The sequence below is a fragment of the Oenanthe melanoleuca genome, chromosome 1A (assembly GCF_029582105.1).
Source record: "Oenanthe melanoleuca isolate GR-GAL-2019-014 chromosome 1A, OMel1.0, whole genome shotgun sequence".
Taxonomy (NCBI): domain Eukaryota; kingdom Metazoa; phylum Chordata; class Aves; order Passeriformes; family Muscicapidae; genus Oenanthe; species Oenanthe melanoleuca.
The window spans coordinates 44910391-44938239 of NC_079334.1; the positions used below are offsets into that span (position 1 = coordinate 44910391).

Genomic DNA, 27849 nt, shown 5'->3' on the forward strand with positions numbered 1-27849 from the left:
TTGTGTTTGTCAGAGTCTTATCTTTCTTTTTCCATGGGGTCATAGTTGCTCTGTAATGCTGTTACTGTTAAGGATAATGTTTGTGGTCAGTTGCTATTGGCAGTGACAGTCAAAGTTCAGGCAACCAAATTTAGACATGAAATTAATAATGGCGTATGTACCAGAGAGCCGAATTATGCATTGTTTCTTCATGACTTACCAGGAAAAATTCTTACTGAGGGCCAAGAAAGCTTAGCATGAATAAATAATATATATGGAGTGAAGGATCTCCCTCAGAAAATTGATGTAAGTATCAGTATAACCTGAATAAAAAGAGACAAAATATCTGAACTATGAATGCAGTTGAAACCCCTGCTGTGGAAAGCCAGGGTTCTGTGCCACTGAGGATGTGCTTAGCTGTATAAATACACAGTGTTTCATAAAGTCCACATATACTCTACTGCAGAAATTGTTAATTTATAAAGGATTGTAAATTTGAGTGCAATATATGCCTCTAGCACCTTACATATAGTTTGAACAGTACCAAGGCTGTGGAGAGGATTTATCTGTGACCACTAAGCACTTACCTGATTTGCACAGTCATGCCTCTGTCTCAGAGCAGGCAGGCTTGCTAAATCCATCTGCTCACCATAAATAATTGAACTTCTTTCCTGACTGGTTTATTTTCCCTTCAAAATGTCCTCTGTGTGTCTACTCACACACGGCTGCTGAAATTTGGGAAAAACATATGGGTTCGTTTTGTGCCATCTTACAGCTTTGGACTTCAGCCACCTGCAGACATCATGAGCTTCCCCCAGTGTCTGAAGTTAATCCACCAGCTAAGACCAAACCTCCCTCAGGAGCTAATAATAGTGACTCTAGTAGTAAGCCTGCCATCACATTTATTTTATTCTGGACTTGGGGTTCTTGGACATGCTTGCACCACTACTTACTGGTCAGGCTTCTAAAACATAAGCAAGAAGACAAGAGGTAAATAACGTAAGAAATATGAAAAGACCTCCATTGTGGATAGTGTGTATTTTTTGCTACAGTGTAATACTCCTGAAACATTATATCAGGAACTGCTTAGCCTTCCAGTACGTTTTCCAGCATTCAAAGGGAAAAAGGCTGCAGCTCTTGGCTACTGCTGCCCATTAAAAATTCATGTCACTTGCAATCCCTGTCTCAGAAATAAGAGGAGTTCTTTGAGAACTGATCAGATACGTCTTGCATGTACACTTGGAAGTACATGCATTCATCTGAGCACCTTCCCAGTGAAGACCAGACATGAAATTTCCCTTCTAAGTCTTATTTTTTCTCCCAAGACACAAGACTGGGTGCCCTACCTATGCAAAGGAAATGAGTGAGTTTCTTCTGCCTACAGAGTCAAGTCAGCCCCCAAGCAAGCATTCCCCTGTAGCAACTGTAGCCAGAATTGAGGGGGCTGTGGCTCTAATTTATCATAAGCAATTTATTTTCAGCAGTGTGACTACATGTCAGCGCTGACAGCATTTGTAGCATTAAGTGTTCCGGAGAGAGGATCATGGCGCTGCTTGGAGGCACTCACTCTGAAGGCCTGTCAGTCCTGGTACGTCACTAAAAACACAGGCATTTTGCAATATTTTTTCAGGGAATGCCTTAGCATGGATCATTTTCCAAGTTTGGATGAGCTTGGGGTCCTCTTCTGGATTCAAAGACAGTCATGTCTTAAGGAACAGGAGAAAGAAAAAAGAAAATCTAAAGAATTTTGTACGCCAAGATACAGGTGCATTGTGAAAAAGAGGAAGAAAATACACCCATATGAATCAAGGATCCATATGATTCTGACTCCTTTACAGCACTTAATAGTGTACAAAGAGTATGTCTGGCCATACCTCCAGCTGGTCATAAATTATGATGGTTTACATGTCTTTAAAATAAACTTTGGCACACAAATACTAAGCCATATAAACCGAGTCAGTCACATACGTATCAACAGGGGTGAAGCTCTTAATTAGACCTTTTCTTGGGGCCTTAGTCAGCATTAAGCTGTCTGTGCTCAAATGCAGCTCTGCTGTAGGGCAGCTGAGTGACCTTGGATTAGAACACAGTGTGAAAAAGAGCTGTAAGAATTGAGGGCCACCCACTTTCCTGCACTGAAGCACTCTCCCTTAGTCCTTGCCTCAGCTACGGGTATGACTGTATCTGGCCACACACACGTACCCAGACCCTGACCCAACTGAGAAGGTCCTGGATCCTTCCCATCACTGTGGGCTTGTCTAATGATGACCAGACTGGTGGTTGGTTGGTTGGTCCTGGTTATTGTCACTGAACCTGATTCTGATCCTGACTCACTGGCTTGGCTTTTCTGGCTTGGCATCAGATCTCCTTGTCACTGTATTCACTGGGATGGTTACTGGTGATCTGTACTCTTGGCTGAACTTCTAGCCACCACCAGAACTGCTTTGCTATTCTTGTTTGGGTGCTGTGGTACTTGCTAAGGAAGCCACTATCATGCAAGTCTTACTATCACCCTCCACTCCCAGCTTGCCTTGCTACTCCATAAAACACTTTTCTCCAAAGGATGTCACCTCTCACCTACCACTGGTATCATTGTGCCTCTGGAACTGTGACACTCCTGACACCAGTAGTTCCAGCACAAGCCAGACAATAGGAACATGGATTGCTGACACCATGTGACTCTCCTTTTAGCCAAAGATTTTTGTTAGAAAGCTGTCTTGAGCCAGCCTACTGGCGCCATGCATTCCTGCCAATGGGATAAATTAGGAGAGTGGGCAAGAAGTCAGCAATCAAGACAGAGTCTGCTCTGTCACAGACAGACAGCAAAACTAAGCAGTGATACATAACTCCTCTTGTGTGACCTCCCTTAACTGCTGGTCAAATAACCAGGGAATCTCAGTAACCTGCAGGAGACTTCATATTTCAAAAGCCCAAGTAAAATGCAAAGTGGTCACAAACCCAAAGTAGTCACAAGTTTTTTGTCACCTTTTGTAATTTATTCTAGTTGTCTAAGTCTGGCAACAGCACTTCATATTTTAACTGTTGATTTTTCCACTTCATCTGCAGCATTCTCTCCAGGGCACCTCTTCTGGTAGGACCATCTTCAAGTACACAAGGGTATATTAATTCTTTCAACTCTACCAACATCAGGTACCACTGATGTTACACCTGGGCTGCCACATGGACGTGCACAATTCAGCACACAATTCAGACTGCCACACCTGCAAGGATTTCACCATTAAACCAAACCTGGCAGCCTCAGACAGCAGTTGTGAGACACGGCTATAAACCAGAAGGCAAAAACTTCAATTCTGTTGAGGCCAGTTGGCCTGCACCTCAAAATCAATCTGTATATTACAAGGCTGAACACACAGGAAATAGTCAGGACATGACTGCTCTCACTCCAGTGGCATTGGCATCTCACAACTCAAATACTCCCACCATACAAGTTTGCTTGGCTCCTATTGGGTGTTGTAGTGTGTCCAGTGCTGCTCCATAGTTCTAATAACGTCTTGTGTACCCAGGAGTAGTTTTGCCTTCTGCATTTAATTGCCACTCCTTTGCCAACTTACCTGGAAGGGTGTCCTTTGCTCTAACATTTCATCCTGAAAAACTAGTGAGAAAAAACTAGTGCCCTTGAGACATTTACATGTTGCCCTGTATAGATGCAGTATATACTGACTTCTGTCTTTTCTCTGCTCTTCCTAAACAGGATGCTAAAAGACCTGGCTAAGCCGTTTTAGAAATTTGAACCTCCCATGCCCAGGGAATTGTTCACCAGGAGTTTCATGCTGTGCAGCAATGGAAAACATTGGGCTCAGGTACAGCCAGCTACCATTTTCTAGAAGCAGAGACCTCCAGCATTTCCCGACCCAGCATGCACAAATGGGTCACTAACTCCTTTGTTTTTTGTGCGGCATACATATAGAGAATTGTTATGGAAGTTTACCTTTCTGGAAGTCACTGTAAATACATTTTGTACGCAACAGAATTCAAACAGTGTAATCACTATTGTGTCTTATGTAACCTTTCAGCACATTCTGTAAAACTGCCTTCCCTTCTTCAAACACTGCAGCTCTGATACGGCCTGTCAGTGAACATTCACAAACATTCAGAGCTCAGAAATAAAACCAATATCTGTTTGGTGGACAGGAAAGCTACTGTATCTCTATTAATTAATTAATTTAGTTATTTATTTGATGTTTAGCAGAGAATGTTAAAATCAAATTTTGAATTAAAAAACATTGGATTAAAAATACAAGTCTCTAAATTGGAAGATATAATTAACAAAACTAATTTCTGCTATGACACAGTTAGGCATCGATCCTGCATATCTGTTTTTAAGTGAGAAGGCACACTGTGGTTTTGGGCTCCTCCGTACAAGAAAAGCAAGGAGCTACTGTTGAAGGCTCAGTGGAGGCTCACAGAGATCCTTTGGGGCCTGGATCTTTTATGGAGACTGGAAGCTGGGCCTTTAGTCTAGAGAACATTGTGATGGGATCACAGTAATGCATACAAATATCTCAAAGGTGGGTGCCAAGAGGATGGTGCCAGATTCTTCTCAGTGACAGGATGACAAGCAGTGTCCATAGACTAACACACAAGTTCCCCCTCAACATGAGGAAGAACTTTTCCAGTGGGGGTGCACTGGAACAGGCTGCCAGGGAGATCGTGGGTTCTCTCCTCTGGGGACATTCAAACCCCACCCGGACACGTTTCTGTGCCACCTGCTCCAGGTGATCCTGCCTTGGCAGGGGGTTGGACTGGATGATTTCCAGAGCTCCTTTCCAAAACAAACCGTTGTGTGATTTTGTGAACCCTTCCGGCATTCTCCGCCCACACGGCGAGCAGCGCCTGCCACGGCCCCTCACACGCACAGGGCTGCGCACGGCCCAGCCGAGCTCGCCCTTCCCGCTGGCAGCCGCGCACATGACACCGGGCCGGAGGCCAAGCCGAGCCGAGCCGAGCCGAGCCGAGCCGAGCCGGGCCGGCACTGAGGGACCCGCGCTTTGTCCCCCGCCCCGCGCCCTCAGGCGCCCCCAGCGCCGCCCCTGACTGGCGCGGCCCGCCGCTCCCGGCGTGCACCGCGGCACGACGCGCGAGGCGCCGCTGACGTCCCGGCCCCGCCACTGGGCAGCGGCGCTCTGGCGTCACGAGCTCGCGCTGCTGAGTCAGCGGCCCACCGTCGCAGCGCGCGGCCATTGGCTGCAGCGGCGCGGGGCCCCGCCCCCGCAGCCCGGTGGGGCTATAAAAGCGGCTCCGGCGCCCCCTCCGCGCCTTTAGCCCCGGGTGTCTGAGAGGAGAAAGATGCATCGACTCCGCTCACGGGCCTCCACGGGGATTTCTGCCTTTGCCGCCAGTTCGCCCTCCGCCTGCTCTCGCCAATCACCTCCGCTGCCCCGGCCCGAGAAGTCAGCCTCGCAGAGGCGTTGGAGTAAAAAGCGCTCCTGCTCTTCTATCGGCTGATTGTCGCTGATTCCCGGGCGGGGGGGAGCAGAGAGACCGAGACCCGGAGAGGGGCCGCGGGAGCCGAGCCGAGCGCCGCTGCGACCATGCCCAAGCCTAAGAAGCGGGGGGGCAACCACCAGCGCGGAGCCGGTGAGCGCGGCCGGGCCGGCGGGTTGGGGCGCGGGCTCTAGACGGCGCTTCGCGTGGCCGCGGGAGGGCCGCCCTGTGCGGCGGTGGGGAGAGCAGGGCGGGCGGGCGCGGGGCTCTCGCCGGCCGGGCCGCGCCGGGCGGGTGACAGGAGCCGTTCCTGAAACCGCCACCTCACGCCGCTGCGCGCATGCGCCGGGAGCCGGGGCCGGCGGGCGCGGCCGCGCTGGCGCCGCCGGCGGCGACGGGAGCGCCCCGGGCAGCGGCGGCCCGGCCGCGGGACCGACCGCCGCACCGCCCCAGCTGCCGCCGCTGTGTCCTAAAACAATCCCCTGTTCATAGCCTCAAATAGGATGTTACGAAATAAGCAGTCTAAATACGGGCGCCGAATGTGCGTGTCTGAGGTCCTGATGCTTGGGGCAGAAGGGAGGTTTTGTGGGGTGGTGAGAAATTGCACTTCAGGCTAGCAGAGCTGTGTGCAGCATCGGTTTCTAATACCGATTTTTCAGGAAGTGAGCAGTTTTTATATGCTCTTATTCTGTGAAGAGCTTGCTGTCGTTCTTGCGACTTCTGTTGAATTCCTGTTGGATAGCAGCAGTAGCGAGAAGGTGGCTCTGTGCGAGCTATGAGCTTCCAAGTTTGTTCGTTCGTGCATTAGCTGGTGGGGTTTTTTTGGGTTATTGTTAATGATACACGTGGATACAGCTGAGAACAGCAAAACTTCCGGAGTGTGACTAACTTCATTGGAAGAACTTGGACACTGATCCAACTGAAAGTTGATTCTACCTAGATAAAAATAGTTATTTTTGGGGGGTCTTGGTAATGTGGGAGTGTGCCTGGAGCTCACAATACAAGTAAGCCATGTTGGAGAAATAACAGATATGAAAAGGGAGGTGAACACTGGTAAAAATACTATTTTTTTCAAAAAGTCTGAAGCTGCTGCACTATGGCACTCTTGGTCCCGAGAGAGAAAACTTCTATCCCCTGTTGAAGCATTTGATGTTCTGGCTTGTATTTGTAATTCAGTAGTAAAAGAGTTGGGCATTGCTGATGCTGCACATACTACACTTAATCCCATAAATCCTGCATTGAACTGGATAATGTATGCTTGCCTAGAGGTTGAACTTACTTGTCTTGAAGTTCCTCAAAATTAAAAAATAAAGACTGTGTGGCAGGTTTTTTTAGGGAGCTCATTATAACAGTTAAATGAACACAGACCTATTTTTAAAGCATTGTCACAGAAAACTGCATTAACATGAAGTTGATTGTAGAAAGATCCTATATTTAGAGTAGGAATTTTATCCAATATCTGGAGTAGGAATTGGACCTGTACTAGGCAGGCCCTTGTTCACTTTTCAAAAATGATCTTTCAGAACAGAGCCAAATAAGTCTTCAGAATAGATGGGAGTGAAGGAACCAGCAGAGGATGGAAATGTGGTTGGGTCAGGGAGTGCCAATCTTCTCTGGGAGGGTTCAGTTCTACTTTTGGTGCTCAGACCTTCCTTTTTTTGTCTGAGAAATGACTAAACTGTTGTATTCATCTTTCCTTAAGGTGGTCAGCCCAGAAACGTGCAGCCTTTTAGTGATGAAGATGCTTCAATTGAAACTATGAGCCACTGCAGTGGCTTCAGTGATCCTGCTAGCTTCACTGAGGATGGTAAGTTCTTCCATTTATATAGATTCATCTTCTAAAAACACAAACCTGATTTGTTTTAGTAATTTTAAGTAGTAGACTGCAAGTAGTAGTAATGAAGTAATGGCATTACATTAACACTATGTGATGGTTAATCCAGTGGCTATTTGTTTTTGTTTGGTAAGAATATATTCCAGGTTTCATGAGCCTTGTGAAACTGTCAGGCTTTTTTCTATTAGAGTAGACAATAAAATACAGAGTGCTGATATAGACACAATAAGAATTTTAAGGTGAATTATAAGATACAGATTTTCATAACCGGTAGTTGAAGCAGTAAGGACTGCACAAGAGTTTAAGATGGGAAGAGTCACATTTGCCTGTTTTGAGCTAGATTTGTACTTTGTTTCCTTTGGTATCATTGCTACCTAGACTGCTCTAATGTCATTTTGTTGAGAGGAGAGGACCTGAAAGCCTGTTGCAGGGGGATGAGCAGGGAGCCATCTCTGGATATGTGCTTCTCTTACCTGGGGTTCTGTTGCAGAGGTGTCTGAATTGATGCCATGTAGGATAGGCTGCTTTGACTCACTGCATCAGCTGTGAGCACCTCACTGTATTCCAGGGGTAGAGGTAGTGGACTGGATGAAAATGTATTGTTGACAGGATTGGCTGATGGTCATCAGATGCAGAAAATTTATGTAAAACCCAATTCGCTCCCTCATTTATTTTTGGCATGTGTAAGAAGCAGATCTAGAAACAGCACAAATGTATCCACAGGCCAGTTTTTCTGAAAGTATTTTAGGGTGCAGTCTGATGTAGTATGTTTAATGCCATTATGCTGATGTGATACTGAACAATTCTGTAGCTGTTGCCTTTGTTCAGCTGCTTTCTTATTAGTGTTAAAAACATTGTGTTGGAACTACTGTGTCTGCTAATGAAATGTCTATCAATAGGACTAAATTATTTCTTCTGGATTAGGGCCTGAAGTTGATGAAGAAGCCACTCAAGAAGACTTAGAATACAAGTTGAAGGGATTTATTGATCTTACATTGGACAAGAGGTATAGTCTGCTTTGAAGAAACACATTCATACATTGTTTTCATGCCTTCTATGATTTATTAAGGAAAATACACATCAAGTCTTTTCTATGCTTACTGAGATTTTTACTCTGGGTAGGACTTCTGGATTTAGAAAACCCTTTTTCCTTCTACTGACTTTATAGGATGGGTTAGACTTTCCCAATATATTGAAATAGAATGACTTTCTGGCCTGCAATACTACTGTGAGCTCTTATCTCCAAACAAAATTTTGCTGTCCTTGAGTAAGGAGGCAATTCAGAGCATCTAATTCTTCATGGTACTTCTGTGGGTTACTCTGCTGTTGGGTGCAGACAGCTATAAACACGATAAAGTAAGGGTGGAAGTTAGCTGATATGTGCTGATTTCAGGACGTCTTCCTTCTCTCTTCTAACAGTGCAAAGACAAGACAAGCAGCCCTTGAAAGTCTGAAAAGTGCATTTTCTTCTAAAATCCTATATGAATTTATCATGGAAAGGAGAATGACTCTAACTGATAGCATTGAACGCTGCATAAAGAAAGGTAATTAGCATGCATGCTATTAGGAGGCAATAATCCCTATGAAATAGCACATTGTTCAAAATAAATTAAGATTGTGAATGTTCTCTCATACTTTACAGAGTGCTTAATAATTTAGGTAACATTACTTTCAAAATTTAGGTGTCACATTTTAACTGTCCTAGAAAATTGAATGAAGTTGTGTTCTATCTATTGGTTTCTGAATTTCCACTTACATGCTTTCAGACTGTTCCCTTTAAAAGATTAAAGGAGGAGAGCAGTGCAAAAGGTGATTGCTCATCACTGTGTTAATCCCTAGGTAAGAGCGATGAACAGTGTGCAGCTGCTGGACTGGCGTGTCTTCTGTGTGTGCAGATGGGGTCAGGAATTGAGAGTGAGGAGATTTTTAAGACCCTCGGTCCAGTTCTGAAGAAGATTGTGTGTGATGGAACAGCCAGTATCCAAGCCAGACAGGCTGTGAGTATGAGAAATGTTAATATTTGCCAGGCAGGGACAGAGGGCTGCTTTTGATCAGCTCACTATTGTGTAATCCAGAGCTAAAGGTTACCACACCAGTGTGTACTCATAATGTTGTCATGTGCCCTAAATGATGTGTAGCAGATTTCACTGGCTGAAAAAGTTCCACCTGAAGGTTGAACATGATTCTCTTATTCAGCTGTTACATGTAATGCTTTGTCAGGTGTCTGAACTTACTGTGTTGCAGCTTTCTCACTGCAGTTTTGGGGTCCTAGAGAGCATTTTCCCACTTTCCCACTTAAATAAAATATTAATTTTATTTTATTATTGAAATCTAATTTTATTCTTAACACAGGAATGTTACTTAAGCATTTACATTTATTTGTGATAAAATCATATAGAGTATGTCTGGAAACTACATAAACAATACAGCCATACCATCAAAAGTATTTTCAAGTTACTTTTGCCCAGTTATCTCATTTATACATCAGCATTATGCTTGAAACAATGAAGGAAGATTGTCCAAATCTCTTGCCAAAAGTTTCACCTCTTAACCTTAAGAGATTTAACTAATACACTTCTGCTTCCCTTTATGATTGTGTGGCTGGCTATTCCTATTCTGTGCAAGCTATAACACAACATATATTGTCACCTGCAAAAAAGAGGTAGTGTTAGTTCAACAGCAGTTATTTCTACAAACAAAGAAAAGCTGTTAAAAGTTTGTCCTGTTCAAATGTAGTTTTGAGTCCTGTGTGGTTGGTGCAAACATCACTTTCAAATGCTATTTTCCTTACTCTTTGTAAGAGAAATTGGACTAGAATATGGGTCACAGGGAGCAGATCTGCAGGAGAAGTTGGAAAGTTCCAGGAAAGGCTTTTCAAGGGCAGGATTTTCATGTTACTTAATTGCAATAGTGGTCAGAAGGGGAAAATATTTCCCACAACCTTGAATAAATAACCTGTATCAGCAAAATTTCCGCTTGTAAATCATAGTCAATTTAAAGTCATTGGGTGAAAAGGATGTCGTGTAGCTTTTTCAAGGGCTTTGTAACCTATTTTAAAATAATAATACATGAAAAGCAAGGGCTTACGAGTAGCAAATGCTGTAAAATCATCCTGAGAATAGGTGGAACTGGGAGCTAAGTCTTATAAAGAAGCTGAATTAAACAGTATTGGAGACTTCTAGACTCTGCTAAGGTTTTTAATCTCAATTTTCTGTTACTCCAGATGTTAAATTTCAAAGATCCCAAGTTTGAACGTTTTGTCAACTATAATATTGTTGTCAAATACTGACACTTTTTTCTTTTGTGTCTAGTGTGCAACCTGCTTAGGGATTTGCTGTTTCATTGTGACCGATGACATTACGGTGAGGATGATTGATACCTTTCAAATGTAGTAAACTGACAAGGTAAAAATGTGTGGCTCCTAAACCACTTCCATGATATTCTTCCCCTTGTACAGGAACTGTACTCTACTATGGAATGCCTGGAAAACATTTTCACAAAGGCCTATCAACAGGATAGAGACACTAATGGTGTCTCAAGCACCCATAATACTGTGCTTCACGTCAGTGCTCTCTTAGCATGGACGCTGTTGTTGACCATTTGTCCAATGAATGAAGTGAAGAAGAAAATTGAAATGTGAGTATCTTTCTTGGAAAGGAGTTTGTAATGACTCTTTATATGCAACGAAACAGAGTCAGTAAAATTTAGACTTTAATGGAATATGACTTACTCCTTAGGCACTTGCATAAACTTCCAAGTCTGCTGTCTTGTGATGATCTCAACATGAGAATAGCTGCTGGAGAAACACTAGCGCTTCTGTTTGAACTGGCACGTGAAACAGATTCTGTAAGTAGATGTCAGCAGCTAAACCTTCTGTCATTGGGACAGTGATGAGACAAGTCACTTAACCTGTGTTGCGTAGCACCCTGGATCTCAACAAGTAGCGAATAATTCATGGTTTATGTTCTAGTGAGTCTGTCCCAGCCTAAGTGGGTATAGCAATAATTCACGGCTACACTTAATTTCTGTATTGAAAAACAGAAGAAATATAATAAAATGCATCAAATACTACTTAATAGCTAGAAATATGGAATGCAAGATTTAAATTTAAATCCAACATCTGCTTTTAAAATTGAACAAAAAGTTACGTCTAGAGAGATTTCAGGATGAAACGGTATTTACTGTAGTGGGAACACTCATCAGATGCTTGTGCAGACAAGTTTGAGTAATTCACAATCTACACAATTATGCTCTCAATATGCCAAAAATCTGTCATCAGGTAGAAAACATGTTGACTTTAAGTATTGTTTTCTCAGTATTCTTACTTAGCCAACTTAAGAATAACTCGTATTGCATGATGGTTTCACAGCATTTGGCTATTTTAGTCAGTTAAGAACTAGGCAGTCATATGAACAGGGAGATTTTTTAAGAATTGGCACAAATTTCGCACAGATATCAGTAATACTACCTTGATGAGATTTCTTGGAGTTTGCTTTTGAATTGGATTAGGTGCAAGCTGCTCAATATTAGCTTGTCCACAGCTAAAGTTGCCTTTAAATTCTTCAATATGCCTTATTAGTTTTCGGACTTTTTTTCTTGATAGCACTGAAGGAAACAGCCTCCCTCTGCTTACATATGGCACAGTTTGGGAGAGTTGCCTGAAGGGCTTCCAGCGCAATCAAGGCTGCTGCACTTTGCCAGAGTGCTGTCTAAAGTGAAAGGTTAACTCCATTTAAGTCAGGAATCATGACACACTAGCACAGCATAATCTGAAACAATGTTAAGGCTTCTGTGTAAATACAAGCAGTGTGGGTTTGAATCTCTTGGCTATGGAAGTCAACTTTGAAAGAAAAAAATAAGTGGAAACTACAACTTGATCCTTTTTTTGGTCAAGCCGACTGCAAGTAATTAAAATCTTGAAACGTGTTAACAAATGAAGGCTGTATTCACTACAATCTCTTCTGTTCCATTGAGGAAATGCCCCTTTAATTATTACAGGTTATTCTCATTGAGTCTTTAACAATCAGTGCAAATGAAAAATACTTGATGTATTTGATTTTCACCAGTTCCTTTCAGAAAGCATAGTCAGCAGTCAGCTCACACTAGTAAATTGACATGACAAAACATTCAGATTAGAAAACGCCACAAACCACAAAAACTCATTTTTACATAAGTTTGCTTGCCTTCTTACTGGTCCAGGTGAACTGCTGCCTAATTATTAAATGCAGTGGAGAAAATACTTACATATACATAAAGCATATATTCATGAATACAGTGAATAATACTCAGCTTTTTATTGCAGCTTACTTAAAGTGTTTTGTTAAGCATTTAAAAAAACAAACATGCTTTCTAATTTTTCATTCCATATATGACTCATAACTAAATATTCTGTACTGTCAGTCTAGTGCTGTACCACAGCTTGCCTCCAGCAGCATGAATTCTGTGCTAGCAACATTAAGGTACCCTCAGCTTGTTGACAGGAGTAGTTTAGCAAATCTGTTAAACAGTTTGAGTTCCTTGGAATTATGGAGTAGAACAGATTGACAGGTGTATGTGCACACTGATGAAGCTGTATGGTTCACATGGCTGACCAAAATAGACTTTGTTAGTGTCTTTCCTGGTAAACTGGGTGCTGTGACTTCATTCTTGCTGGTTTCAATGCTGCAAATGGAACTGCAGAAGTGCTTTTTGTCTTTTTAAATAAAGTAAGAGGTGGTAGACATCTACATGCCCAAAATTTAGAGATCCATTTTCTTATTTGCGGGGAAAGAGGTTAAGGCCATAAAATAAACTAAAATCTCAAAATTTTTTTTTTTGTAACCTAGGATTTCTTTTATGAGGATATGGACCTTCTAACAGAGAGACTAAGAGCTCTGGCTACTGATGGAAACAAGCACCGGGCCAAAGTGGATAAAAGAAAGCAGCGATCCGTCTTCAGAGATGTTTTACGGGCTGTTGAGGTGATTCTTTTGTCTTAGTTTTAATCTAGACCTTCAAAATACATTATGTACAATTCAGTGAAAATAATTTTATTATTAAAGAGAATTACTGTTTTAGTGAAAGAAGCAAAAAAAAAGCTATTTTAAGTGAGATTTTTATAGTCTGATCCTGTATGTGGAATAGAACTGCTTTTTTTAGGAATGTTGAACAAAGATACTGGGAATAGTTGAATATCATGTGTAAGCTAAGGAGAAGGCTTGGCATGAATTGAAGTCACCTTTAGAATTCTGCCTGTAGAAGGATGAGTCCCCTATTAGGACTTGTTACATTCCATTGTCTCAAATGTAGTTACTCGTAACTGTAGAGACTAAATGAGGCTTGCAGGCTGACTTAAAGGTGACTTCTGCACTCAGAACTGGTTTTCCTGGAGATAAGTCTAATTCTTTAAGTAATCTTAAAGATGGAAGTTGAACGTTTTATTTTTTAAAAAACTTTCTAATCATGAAGCTTCAGATTCTACATGAGATTTGACTGTAAGTGTGCATTTGCTTTATGAACAAATGCAACCTTTAGCATACATATACTATGTAATTTGGAAGGCTCTGGCATGTCAAATTTCAGTGAAAATAAAATTCACTGACATGTATAAAGTTCCTAGTGCAAAAGACTGTTTAAATTAAAATGATAGATGTTGTTTCCTTTGATTTTTGCAGGAGCGTGACTTTCCCACAGAGATGGTGAAGTTTGGACCTGAGCGCATGTATATTGACTGCTGGGTTAAAAAACAAACCTATGAGACATTCAAGGAGATTCTGGGGTCGGGGATGCAATATCATCTGCAGGTGAGCTGCTCTTTGACACTTGCACACTGTTGCTCGCTGTCTGGCTTCTTTGATGTAATTCAGTCTGGATTGCAAAATCTTGAGTAGAACTCAGTGAAGTGATGAGCTTTGCATTTGAGGTGTTAAAAGACAGCACTTAAAAAAATTAACTACAGCGAGCTACAGTGGTCTGGGTAAGCTGTTTGTCACCTGAGTGTGCTAGCTTAGTAATTGACTTCTCCAAGAAGTAAGAAATTTAAGCTGAATATCTTTCTAGCTTCAGGATTTTTCCTGAATCCTTATGCTCTCTTTCAGCAGAGTAGCATAGTCATCTGGCTGCTATAAAGCTGCATGCCTCCACTCTTCCTGTTCAAGCCTGTAAAAGAAAGGCAGAGTTTTAGTCAAAAATAACGAACACAACTTGCAGCCCAGTGATGACAGCATTCCAGAAGAGAAGGCATAAATCTTTCTCTGTTCTGGGAACTGCTTGTTTACTAGTCATCTGTTTACATATGTAACAGAAGCTGGAGCTGTAGCTTAAGAATATATGCTCCCAAATTGCTGTGATAATCATGGGGTTAAAGTCTTCAGTCCTGTGTTAATTGCATTTCTATGTGACTGAGGGAGCTCAGGCTTGTAGCAGGTTTTTTCAAGTACAACTTTCACAGCCAGGTGTTTTTTTAAACTGGTGTGTTGTGACACCATACAGGTCTGTTCAGCTGTCTGATTTTGTGTAGAACAGAACAATGTTTTATTTGCTGGGACAAAAATATCAAAGGGGCTAGGAGGAGTTGTCTGTCTTCTCAAGGTGGCAGTTTTCACTTTTAGCCTTACTCTGGTTAAAGGAGGAAGTGTTACTGACTTAATTGCAAAAGATAGCAGCAATTTTACACAAATCTTAGTATTCCTTACTGCAATACTCGATATTTTACAGTACTCAACTTTAGAGACTTGATGATTAGAAGCGAAACTGATCATTTGGTGTGTTTCTTGTTTAGTCAAATGACTTTCTTCGGAATGTGTTTGAGCTTGGTCCACCAGTAATGCTGGATGCTGCCACTCTTAAAACAATGAAGATATCCCGTTTTGAAAGGGTAGGTTATTGCACCTTAATGTTTTCTTTACTTCTTACTCTAATTATTCCTGCACTTCAGAAGCTGTCATTGTTGCACTTGTCACCATAGTTCTAAGAGTGCCTCATTTTGTCTTGAATGAAACCCAGCGCTACTTGTTTCCATCTGAGTTCTTAGGTTTTTGATTGGGCATGTGTCTGCTTGTCTTTTTTCCAAGGAGTCTGAAGGTTGATGTAGTTTCTGATGGGTGCTAGATACATGCTCCTCACATGTGAAACTTGATCTCTTCTGAGAGATGCATGTTTTTGGGGAGGGACTTAAAGGCAGCTGTGGAAACTGTCTCTTTATAAAGACAGTATCCCAAACTATGCAGTGTGACATGGGCTTTAGGAGGCTGGCAGTGTTCTGTTGGTTGTGAATGCATTCATCCTGTGTATAATCAAGTTTAATGTGAGAGTGAATGTAACCTACGTGGTATCTGCTTGATGTTCAAGACTGACTTGCTTCCAGAACTGCTCATAGTTTGATCTTTTTTTATACAGGCCAAGTTTCTTTTATATATATATCTGTATATCTGTGTGTGTGTGTATATATATATATACACACACTAAAATTAGCCTTTGGTGCAAAGATCGCATACTATAAATTTCAGAAGGCCTACCAGTTTGCTTCAGAGATTAATAAAAGGATATTTTCATTTGTTTTCTAACATGAAAAATCTCTGAAAGGTGTAAGCCTTATGACAATATGTAATAATTTTTTCTTTTTTTATTTTGTAGCACTTGTACAACTCTGCAGCATTCAAGGCTCGGACAAAGGCTAGAAGTAAATGTCGTGATAAAAGAGCAGATGTGGGGGAATTTTTTTAGACTCCCTTTTTCAATAGGGCTCAATTTTCATAATTCAAATAAACATGTAACATTTAAATGAATTTTTTAACTTCTGTAGTCAGTTTGCAGTTGTGCACATGTTTGTTACATAGTCTGTAAATAAAATGCATGTTGTTGCTTAGTTTTGTATACACTGTATATAGGTTGATGTAACATTTGGTGCAGGGATACATTATAATACATTAGCCCCCGCCCCACTAGCTCCAAGGGTTGGTTGTGTTGTAACTGATACCTTAAATGGGGTGGATAACTGTAGTCAAATGCTGTGTGTCAGATTGGATTCTTTATATATAAAAGTAATTCATTGGCCAAGTGTTCTGGTAAGAATGTGTGAATATAAAAAGATGACCATGTTTGTGTGAAATTATTTTAGTAACTTTTTAAAATTCTCCAGTGGTAGGCAGACAAGAAATTCCTATGTAAGTATAACCTTATCCTGACAGAGACTATGAAGTTCAGTAACTTCCACTGATGGTTAAGTAGTAAATGGCAAATACTGGCCTCCACACAAAATGAAAGCAAGGTTCTTGTGTTCTGAAATGGAATATTTAATTTTTGGAATAAAGAAGTTTCTCACTGCCTGCTCTGTGTAGAAGTAATTATTTCATGAATGAAAAGCTTATCTTAGAGGAACCATTCCAGCTTCCCTGCATTAGTCATGTCAAAAACTGTTCTTCTAACCTCAATTTCTGGTTCTATAGGACTGAAATGTGCCAGTGACTGAGAACTGTCTTATGAACTGGGGGAGGCAGGGGCTGTTATGTAATAAAGACATTAAAACGTAGATAGCTTGAGTTTCTGAACATGATCTATAGAAATGCTTCTTTGAATAAACATTCTTAAAGTGTTTGTCACTATACGAAGTAAACATTGCATTGAAAACAACACCGCCCCCTGAAAAGCTGTTGCCTGCTCTGATAAGGGAAAGTTGAGTTTGGGGTGGAGTGGTTGATTTTGTTTTTCCCCTCCCAGTATCTGATTAGAGCTGAACCTATTCCAGAAAGTCAGTAAATACTAATGAGTAGTATTTTATATTTTAATTTTTTTTTCCCCCTCAAAAAGTCCACTATGTAAGAACTTGCTGGGCTTGCAAAATTGATCACTTGAACTAGTACTAAACCTTGAACTGAAGTCTGTGATGGTGAACATGTCAGTGTCATACAAGTGGAGAAAACCACGATCCTTGAAGTGAAGCTGTGGGCCTGGCCCAGGACCATTCCCTTTAAGCTAAACTGTTCCCTTGAGCCCATTGCTGTCTCCTGTGACTCCTGCATAGTCACCTTTGGTGTCCTTTGCCAGGCACTATTGTTAGCTTCCTGTCCAGGGTTTCTGCAGCACCTCCTGGCAGGGGCCCAAACAGGGGGTTGCCCTTTTCCCTCCTAGACTAGCTGCCACCCACCGTGACCTGTGGCTGGCTTTTCTGCAGCCCTGCAGACATCCCTTGGGTTTGCAGACCTTTCCAACTGGAGAGGGCTGGGTCCTTGTCTTACAGTTGTGTTGGTGTCACTTTTTGGGGTATGGAAATTGTACTGGGGTTTTTTTTCTGGCTTGCACATCTTATTGGGAGAGAGGACTTTCAGGCGATTCCTGGAGAAAGGGAGCACTTCTGAGCAGCAGAACATGCCTGCTTAGGGTGGGAAATATGAGTGAGGCAATTCATTCTCTGTTGTTTCCTGAGAGAGAAATATGTTTATGGGCAGTTTAAAGGGATTCAGGGTTTTAGATGTGAGATGGTTTCAGAAAGGATTTATTTGAGCTGCCTCTGTCAGTTGCCTGTCACTACCGTGTGCTGTAATGCTGCCGTCTGTGCTATTAGCAAGGAAAAAAGTGATCGGAAGTCAGCAAAGGAGCAATTGCACATCTCACCCCCAGTTGATCAGAACTTAATCTTTGGACGAATTAGGCCACCATGTACTACTGTCCCATTTGAATTCATAAAGTGTATGGGAGAAGGTGGAAAATAAAAAAGATCCTGATTTTTCAAGTCTATGACTTTAAAATAGTAATGGCTGCAATACTGTAGATATGACTCTTCTGCATAGCAAACTGGTTACTCATAGCTGCAGCGCTGTAGATATGACTCTTCTGCATAGCAAATGCATTTTAGACAAGCACTAAACCTAAGAGCTTTGGCACTAAGCAAAAGGTTAGTGAAATCCTGATCATCAGTAACCCTCATTCTCCATGATGGGATATTATGATTCCAGTATAATAATGAAGAGCTGTGAATGTGCTGATTTCTGTTTTAGCAGATCAATATTGTGAAGTGAGTGTACTTAGCCAAGTTGAACTCTAAATATAGACTGAAAGGGGCAGTCTGTTTCACAGCTATCTTTATGGGTACTGCAGAACCCGACAGTTCCTACGGGACTACAAGTAGAGAGAGGAACTGCAGAACAACTTTTCTTCACATGATTTTCACTGGCTGATTTCTTCCATGCTGGCACATTACTTGAATGTAACTATGTTGTAAGTAATATTTCATTCCCCTGTTTTTTAACCTTTTAGATTTTATTTCCTTTTTATTTTTTTTTTTCCTGTGAAGAATTTTCAGTGTGCTCTCATTCTAAATTTCTTTTTTACCGCAGTGACTTAGGAAGAAATTTAAAAGTTGCATTGGGGAAAAAAATCCTTAGGAAACATTACAAGTACAAGATAAAGTGAATCCAAAGGCCCCAATATTTAGATTGGTTTGTTGAGAAAATAATCAGTACTTTGTACAGTGACACTGATATTTGTATTCTTTCTCCTTTGGCGTGTCAATGGAATCAAACAAATGTAATACAAACTTTTTTAAATTAATAATGGTAATCTTTGCTGTGTTTACTTGTACAAATACTTCAATAATTAATAATGACTACAGAAACATATAATTCATAATACTAATGAATCAAAGGTACTCACATTTGTTACAGCTCAAGTTGTTAAGAAGAGTCTTCCCTGAAGCTGCAGGGAAGTATTAATCAAAATAGAGAAACAACTGCTCTTCAGAATCTAAAAATAACCAAAAGCCTTTGTGCACAAAGTGGTAACTTTTAGCACACCATTCAAAGCCAGGGCTCCATAGTGAATGTGTTGGCTGAGGATGTGCATGTGGGGGCACAGCAGAGCCAGCTCTGGTGGGGACATGGCTCACAGACTCTGCTGCCACGTCATGTTCTAGAGGAAGGGCAGTGGGCACAGCCATCTGTCCTGAAGTTACTGCTACACACCTGAAAGTTGTGTATGAGGGGAGGTTAACCCCTGTTTTGCCAGCTTTTCTACATTTTCTTTGTACTTTGAAGCAACACTTCTGAACAGAGAAAAAAAAAAGTTGGAATCTTTTCTTATGATTCTTAAAAAGAAATATGAAAATATCCACATAGTCCTGTCAGTCTGCACTAGCAGGAGAGCATGCTCCATTGTCAGGATTGGTTTCAGTGCTTAGTCTTCAGACTTGCTGAGGCTCATTGAATGTCCACTTTGCAGTGTGCTCAGATTTGGGGGAATTACAGCAATCTTCTGCATTTGGTTTGATGAGGAATGAGTGAGTATTTTCTGCAAATGACCAGGCCTCAAATTTTAGGTTTTTAATTTAAGTGTTTTATTGGGAACACACTGTGTTCTGTATTCCTTGGAGAGGAAGAGAAGACTCAGAACACTTCAACCCATCTAGAATTCAGAAATCACCCTTAGGTCTTAACACATCATCAAGGGAGATTTGCATCCCATGCAGTGCTGATTTATGTTGGCAGATAAAACTGCACTTGGGAGATTTATAAAATACTAAATGGATAAGATGCATTCTACTCCAAATTTAAACTAATCTGCAGGGGCTCCCTCCTTACAATCACCAGCAAGAAAAATGTACATTTAGGCTGTGATTCTAAGGTGAGAAAGGCATATCTTAGAATAAGAGGGATATTACCTGGAGGAATATATTTTTCTTCAATAATTAGAGAGGGAATTTTCAGTCACAATTGTAGAAAAACATGCCTACTTAAGAGTGTCTGTATCTCCTTATGGCTAGAAGCATAGCTTGTTTCTGGAAGACATTTTTGCAATCAGAGTAGTGTAAAAAAAAGCAAAAGACTTATAAGGAATAATGTGCAATACATAGAAGCCGCCTCCCTAGGTATTGCTTATTTTCTATATATAATCTTCTTTCAAAACTGTATTTATATTTATATTAAGAATCATTCACTGAGCTCATGCTCTACAGAAAATCTGTTTTTACTAATTGAACCTCATTCAGTGTTTTTTTTTAAAGCAAGGGGTATTACTCTGAAGAAAAAGCTTTCTAAATTTATCCAAAACTGTGAAGTACAACCACATTACAAGACTACATTTTTTGTTCCATTTTTCACAGTAACTTCACAATGATGTTCTAAGGTGTATAAACAGACGTATGCTCTTGTTGCTTATCTCCTACATTCACACCTACTTTCCCTGACTTGTATCTCAATTACTTGATGCTGAAAGAAGAGGACCTGAGTGACATCCTTTCTGGAAGTGTTGGTGAAGGTTTGGCTTTCACTGTGGTCAGGATCTCACACCACCTCTTACCAAGTACTCACCAAATCAAAGGATAATATACTAAATAAGTAGCATTCAAATCAACCCTGGAGCCAGTCAAATTGACTTTTCTCTTTCCCCATACACATACATATGTGCACAAACACAATATAAAAATGAAATGTTTTAATCTTTGAAGATTTCCAAGAATAAACAAGTGCTATGTATTGAGTTATCCCTGCCTTCAAGATCTAGTAAGTGTGCTAGTTCTTCAAATCTCTGTATTTTAAAGATAATTTAGGCTGCTCAGTATTTCCTTAGAGCAGGATACCAACTGTTACAAATTATTTCTGATAGCCATGTGTTAATTTACCTTTTAAATTATTATTTCTTTTAGAGACAATGGAGAGGCCTTCCTTGGAATTTAACCTGCCTGATACTCATCAGGAAGGAAAACTTTATGTAGTTGATTCCCTAAACAACCTAAACAAGCTAAATGTTTGTCCAGCTGAATCCCAACATTCACTAGGTATGTATGATAGGTGATCCTTGGATTTCTATATATGCAATCAGTATTGTGCATCACTGATGTAAACAGCCTAATAAGCCAATAGGTATGCCAAAGCTCTGTACTGAAAAATGTAAGAAAAAGATTGTAAATAGCATCATTTAGACAGATCAATGATTTAGCAGTCCTTGCTGAGTATTTCCATTTTAGGTTCCCAAAAATCTTTACATTTAGTTAGGGATTTACTGTCAAATCTGAACTTATCTTCAATTTCAGTTGGGAATTATGAGGTTATCACTTGCAGGACAATGTCTCTAGTGATGCCCTAGATGGACCTGTTAAATAAATAGCATTAGAGCTCTTTCCAAGCACTAAAATTCATATGTGGCAATAGAAGCACCAGAGAATGTCTGTTCATTCCTTTAAGACACATCCCCTAAGAACTCAAACTCAGTTACCTGAAATATCCTCTGAAATCTTTAAGTATTTTGCTTTCTGGATTTCTTTACTTACAGTTTTGGTTATGGCTCCCATATTTTTACATATTTTTACAAAGGCCTTTGCCTTTGATTTCTCACAGCAGCAAGAATATTTTTACCCAGTGATAGCTACAGTTAAAGTTCTTTGTGACCTCAAAATATCTTAAAACCTGGAGCTCTTCAGCAGCCTTCAACAAAACAATACTTGAGTCTGCTTTTATTTCCCTTATTGTAATGGCAAATTTGAGAAATTTGGCAAATTTGAAGAAGTTTATAGATCAACAGCTATGTTGAAATGTGTTTTGAGTGGCCATAACTTAATCATGCTTCTAGTTAAATGTTTTCTCATTACTCCTGTTTCAGAGTCCCCTAACTTTTCCTAATCTAACCTACTAGAGTGGTGCTGGTTTCTGCATTTAATGCAAATATTTTAGAAATACAGTACTAAATTCTCATATGTCTTGATTGTCACTTCTACATATAGAAAATGAGACAATGGCATACATCAATTTTAATGTTAAAGAAACTTCTTTCAGTATAACTGTTTTGCTTTCTTTTGTAATTTTATTGGACAGTATTATTTACTTTTTGGGTAAATATTCGAGGTTCTGTGGAATCATATGTGATTCTCTGGAATAATCACATGCATGCCCCTCCCTACATTTCAGCAGTAAAAAATGGTAGCTTAATAAGTATTTCATTAATAAATTTGTAAAATTCTTTGGTTCCTTCTAGGATTATTCTTTTAATGTAGCTTTTAAGCTTGGAGAGTCTGTAGATATCTCATGCTGTCAGCTACCTTACTCAGCAGCATAAAACTCTGGTTCTCTTGCCAGAAAATCAGAGACATGTCAAAAGCTGTTTAAAATTTATACTGTTATTTATACTCTTTGGTTGCTTCAGTAGGAGCCATGCAGTAATTTAATGTTTTAGATGATAAAATTCCCACTGTTTGCAGTTTGACAAGAATGTGTGCTCATCAATTCCTCACAACACTGCAGCCTGGCACGTTCAGCCTGATGAAAAAGTCAGAAGCATTCATTAGGCAGAGCAAGCTCAGACCATTTTTGAGACCACTATTGATAACTTAGGGTGCTTGACAGGCAGCAGTAGCAGGCCCTGCCCATCCCTACTATTCTGATTAGAAAGCATATATATTCTTTATAATATTGGTGCAAACACTTAATATATGGTGCATTTGTTATGAATGCTAAGGGAATAACAATAGAACCTCAAAGGACAAATGTGAAAATCAGGTTACTCGTGGACAGGAGTGAAAACCAGGATATTCCCAGAGATCTACCAGCTCAGTGAATTGCTCAGGTAGGGTCACTATTCAAGTGCTGTAATGGCATATGCAGCCTTTCCTCAGCTTTATCACTACAGGCTCAGTTGCAAAGACATCAGAGATTTCCACCAGCTAAAACAAGAACATGATCTAGAAATACATTTTTCACAGATGCACACACTACTCTTCCTTTCAGAATTGCAAGACAGCAATTACAGAAGGATAAATTACAGTAATTTGCATGTAATTTTAGTATGGATGAGACTGACACCAAAGTGAAATTACATTAGCTTCCTCCTCCCACCAAAGCAGAAAATAAACCCAAATCTTTGTAAGTTATAACAGGAGTATACAAACTTAAGATTAAACAAATCTGGCTCAAGTGTAAATTTTTTACATTCACATGAACTTCCTCATGGTGTTCACTTGGCATGTTATCTTTGGGGCTTGCTGCCACCTCACACTGATTGCAACTATTTCTATGAGAGAAACTACTGACTTTCTCTATATATGCAATGCATTCTTTAAAAAGCAATTAACTGGATTGTTGAGCTGCTCAAAGTCAGTATTGCAAGTGCCTTTTTTTTCCTTCTCATTCTTCCTGTGCTCAAAAGACAACTCATGTAGTCTATGTGAGAGTGTTCCATTCTTGCCAATTGGGAGGATAGGTACCTCATTTTTTACTGGAATGAAACCAACAAATCCTGAAGATGAAGAATATTGAAAACATTTGTTTTAAGATAAAACAATCAAGACCTGCATTCATTCTATCCAACATTAGAAGCTTAACTGAGGTGTTTACTTTGGGAAGTTAATCATTCCAGGGATACTTTTCATTAAACAGAAAAAGAAGCATACCTGGAGGATCAATGTGTATGATGAACCTGCACCTTGGTTTTCAATATGAATTTTGCTTTCTTTCCTTTTGAAAAGGTAAAATGCAATCAAGCTCTTACAAAGTTGCCTGGTGACAACTTCATTGCAAACTTTGTAGGTGTAAATCAGATGTAAAACTCTGAACTGTAAAACAGGTCAGCTTCAACCAAACACTGTATTTCAACAACAGAAACATTTTTGTTGAACATGTTCTAACAACTATAAAAGATGTATCATTTTTTTATATTTTCAAATTCAAGCTGAGTTCATAAAGTAGATTTCTTCCCTTTTCATGAAATATGTCAGGAAATAAAATCTGGTGGCCAAATATATGATGTATTCTGCATCATTTCATGAAGCCAGAAGCATTTTTTCATGCTTATCCTAAACAACCTTTAAAAACTATATCACCAAATGATTTGTCATCTCTCAACAGATGAGGAAGAGAACACTGGTGGTGCTGAAGAACACATGGCAGGGAGCAACACAAGAAACCAGTGCTTGCTCTTCATCACCTTTATTCTTACTTTGGCTGTCGCTTTGGCACTTGTTTCATTTGTAATATTCTTAATATGTAAGTAAACCAAAGAGTAGTTCTTAAAAATATAGGACCAAGTGGAAAAAGAACTTTGCTGAAATGTGTCATGCTACCTTATAACAGGCAACTCCTGTATTTGTATGGTCAAAGGCTTTGGCTGGTTCTGGGCACTGGGTCGTGGTCCTGAGGGCAGAAACACAGGCAAGCAACATTCTCTAAAAGGCACAATTTTATTCTTAGTGCTAAGGATTTGTGAGCTTCAACAGCTGTGAATAGTTCATCTCAGCAGCATTACACTGTGTTGCTAAAAATGCTGAAAAAATGGAAATGAAATTAAAATTTAAAGGTAATTGTATGGCAGTGAGATACTTGGCAATGTGCATTCCAGTCCTTTCCTGATAAAACTCAGTACTGGGGTCATTCCACTGAAACTGGAATTCCACTCAGGCTAACACTTAAATCAGGAAGAACTGACCCTTTTTCATCAAAGTACTGACTGGAAATTGATTTGGAACTAAGAAAGTCTTAAGCATGAGAAAAAGAATTAGACATTTATCAAGATTTGCATGTAGCATTGAGTCTGTAGGTGTAATTACTGTTCCAGTTTTTTAGGACTGATCAGGCAGGTTTAGCTACAGACATGGCTGGCAAATGGAACCCTTGTCATCTCGGGGTTTTCTGAGCTAATAATATTGAACAGAATCTGAGATGCATTATTTCAATTTACAAGGCTATTTTGAGAGAATTGGAACCCATATGAAATCAAGATTTCTTATATCCTGTAGCAGGGAATTCACTGAAACATTGCAAAAATCTTGATTTTTCATTTTGGCCAGGAAATTCTAACCCTTGACTAAATTTTCATACAGGCACTCAAAGAAATATCAGAGAAGTAAAGAATATAAAGTAGATTTTAAGTAACATGATTGTAAAATCCTAATTGAAATACCTCATACCTGAATTTCAGATTTATGTAACATGGAGCTGCTAAAAGTAGAGCCTTGGCATAGAAAAATTAGTATTGGGTTGCTCTAGTGGAAAAATTATAAACTGGAATGAAATAATTTCATACAAGAATTAAAGCAGTTTTCTTGGGCTCAGGTTGGTGGAAACCTGTGGTTTTTGAAACTGATTTCCAGTGGTGTTTCAGGTTGTTGCAATGTTTTATTAGATACATATAGATATAGTGTGTTATATAATCTGAGATACTTGCAAACCACATGCATAGATTCATTTAGCATTGCCACTATTACATTTAAGCTTCAAAACCCATGGGTAAACTTTTTAACTTCAGGAGACCAAAATAAAAATAGCTCCAAAAGTGCATTTTGGCCTGCCAGAGGAGGCTGGCCTCAAAATGCCAGTGTTTGCAAGAATTTTTCATTAATTTAAAATATGTGCACGTAGTTACCACAAACTGGATCTTGAAGCCCCTAAATAAGACATTTCCCTGTGGACACTAATGGATATTCTCCTGAAAACTGCAAAAATTATTTGAGCCACATATGATTTTATTACTCTGCACTAAATTAAAAAAATAATCCAGCAAATAAGCAAAAAAAAATGTAGTGAGCAGGTAAACCCACCAGATGTATAACTTCTTAATAGTAGGTTCTGCAGTTGTCTTCCTGTTTAATGTTTTTAGTCATCATAAGTTCTTACAAAGTCTCACAGGAATACAAGTGAGGGTAGTGATGCTTTTGACTTAAATGTTGCCAGTTTAATGTGGTATGTTTTCCTTTTAAAGTTCAAACTAGAAATGAGGTGGACCAAATATCAAGCAGACTACTATCTGAAAAGAAGAACATAGAAGAGCTGAAGAAACTCAACAATATTATATTAAAGCATCTGAATCAATCCAGAAATATGGAAAAGCCTTCTGATCTTCATTATTTCTTCTTTACCCATGCTCAGCTCAAAGTCCCTGGAGAATAAATCTTCTTAGGAAAGAAATTCAGCATATTCATAACTCAGATATTTTCACATATGGCACACAGATTGCAGAACATGGTTGCTGAAACACTGCTGGAAAAGCCAGCTGAATGAAAAATATTAGCAAATAGTATTTTATCCTGTTTTATGTGGACGTAGATTTGTAATACTAAGCCTATATGATTGATGATAAACAATGGGTTGTCAGTGTGGGACAAGACTTCCAGATTTCCTGTGCATAGTAAATAACAGGGGTAAGGGCCTAGTTTTACTTTAAATGTAAGTGAATGATCACAGAAAATCACAAGTTCTATTCACATGATTCCAGCATGACCTTGCTCACTTAATCATTCTTCTGTTACCTTTGTACAACCTTTCTGTTTATTTCTATTACTATTTGTATTTAAGGATAACTTCAGATTTCATAACTTATAAATAAATCCATTTCTAGCCTAGAGTTTTGTGGTTTTCTCTTCTGTGCATCTAAACATACTGATATACTACTCTTTTTGTGGAAAAAAAACCAAACCAAACCAAAAACAAAACCAAAAAAACAACAACCAACCAACCAAACAAAAACCCCCTCAAACTTGAATAACAGCAAGCCCTTTCATAAGATGCCATAATCAGCCCAAATTTTTATTGACAGAGTGAGTGGCCTATTGCCTTACATGGAAAATGTGTTCAGAGGACTCAGTCTGGAAATGTCACAGCATCATCACAGCCACTCTATCTCATAGCAGTGCCAATACACTGTACTCACAATTTGCAAGTGAAGCCCAAGTGATGTGGGGAAAATACTAGATGTTCCTTTACTCTCCCCTCTAGTTGCTGCTGGTCACCACCAGAGAAGGGACAGATGAAATATGGTTGGAACCTTCATGGTTTTAATGTCAAGCAATACCTCAGGGGCTAGAAGGAGCCACCATTCTGAATTTACACAGTTGTGGAGACAGACACCTGAAGTGTGATTGTATAAGGGACTGCTGGGTAGCTTTGCCATTTTTGGTGTTCAGAGCCTTCCACTGAAATATACATTAAGAAGGCACCTCCATAATCAAGCAATAAATTGGTTACCATCATTTCAGTGACACCATGGAATATGCCCAACATCATCTCTTTTACTTAGAGTTCTCATTCTCATCCAATTCTTTCTTATCTCTTCTGAACAGTTTTACAGAAAAAGTTATCTAAGTCAACAGCTTACATTGCAGTCTTCTTTTCCAGAATTCATGACAGTCCTTTCTGTGATGACCACTTCATTGTCTGCAACAAAGTGAAGAATTAAGTCCTGGAGAATTTCTTACTATCACTCTCCCTGGATTTGCCCACCAGTTCTATTCCTGCTATTATGAGTGCTTTGCTTTACACCTATGTTTTACATCACCTTCTTTCTATTTCCTGATTTTTATTTTCCTGATGTATTACTATCAAGTCATTCACATGAAAATGGTGAAGATTGGTTTCAAGAATTTTTTTACTCCTACTGTTATTTCCCAGCTCCAATTTTATTATCTCCTCTGGACATCACAAATAGTTTTTACAAAGGTTACTCTAATATCAGAGAATGCTATCAGAGAATGATAAAAATTAGTATAGAAAGCTTGTAAGGAAAGGAAACCTGAAAGTCTAGCCCAAACATCTTACTGTAAATGCTGTTAAATGATAAAAGAAAAGGTATCTTAAGACTAAAATTATTACAACTGCAATGTTGCTTCTCTGTTCTGCTCTGAGCTGTCAACTGCTTTTTAG

The 27849-nt window shown here is 39.8% G+C and overlaps 2 protein-coding genes across 3 annotated transcripts; both read left to right on the forward strand.

The window, feature by feature from the left end:
- The first annotated feature begins 4841 nt into the window (after positions 1 to 4841).
- IFRD1 (interferon related developmental regulator 1) lies at positions 4842 to 16563 on the forward strand. Of its 2 annotated transcripts, XM_056513985.1 has the most exons (12): positions 4842 to 5577; positions 7127 to 7231; positions 8183 to 8264; positions 8678 to 8802; positions 9098 to 9255; positions 10570 to 10620; positions 10716 to 10894; positions 10996 to 11104; positions 13084 to 13218; positions 13912 to 14040; positions 15018 to 15113; positions 15872 to 16563. In XM_056513985.1, the coding sequence occupies exons 1-12, from the start codon at positions 5532 to 5534 to the stop codon at positions 15959 to 15961; spliced, it is 1305 nt and encodes a 434-aa protein (XP_056369960.1). In that variant the 5' UTR covers positions 4842 to 5531; the 3' UTR covers positions 15962 to 16563. The 2 variants fall into 2 exon arrangements, with proteins under 2 accessions (XP_056369960.1, XP_056369970.1); XM_056513995.1 differs by lacking the exon at positions 10570 to 10620 and having other exon boundaries at positions 5216 to 5577.
- Positions 16564 to 16609: 46 nt separating this feature from the next.
- LSMEM1 (leucine rich single-pass membrane protein 1) lies at positions 16610 to 26553 on the forward strand. The gene is made up of 4 exons (XM_056514048.1): positions 16610 to 18451; positions 20874 to 21005; positions 24064 to 24201; positions 25913 to 26553. Exons 2-4 carry the CDS (start codon positions 20879 to 20881, stop codon positions 26098 to 26100), a joined length of 453 nt encoding a protein of 150 aa, XP_056370023.1. The 5' UTR covers positions 16610 to 18451; positions 20874 to 20878; the 3' UTR covers positions 26101 to 26553.
- Positions 26554 to 27849: the final 1296 nt, after the last annotated feature.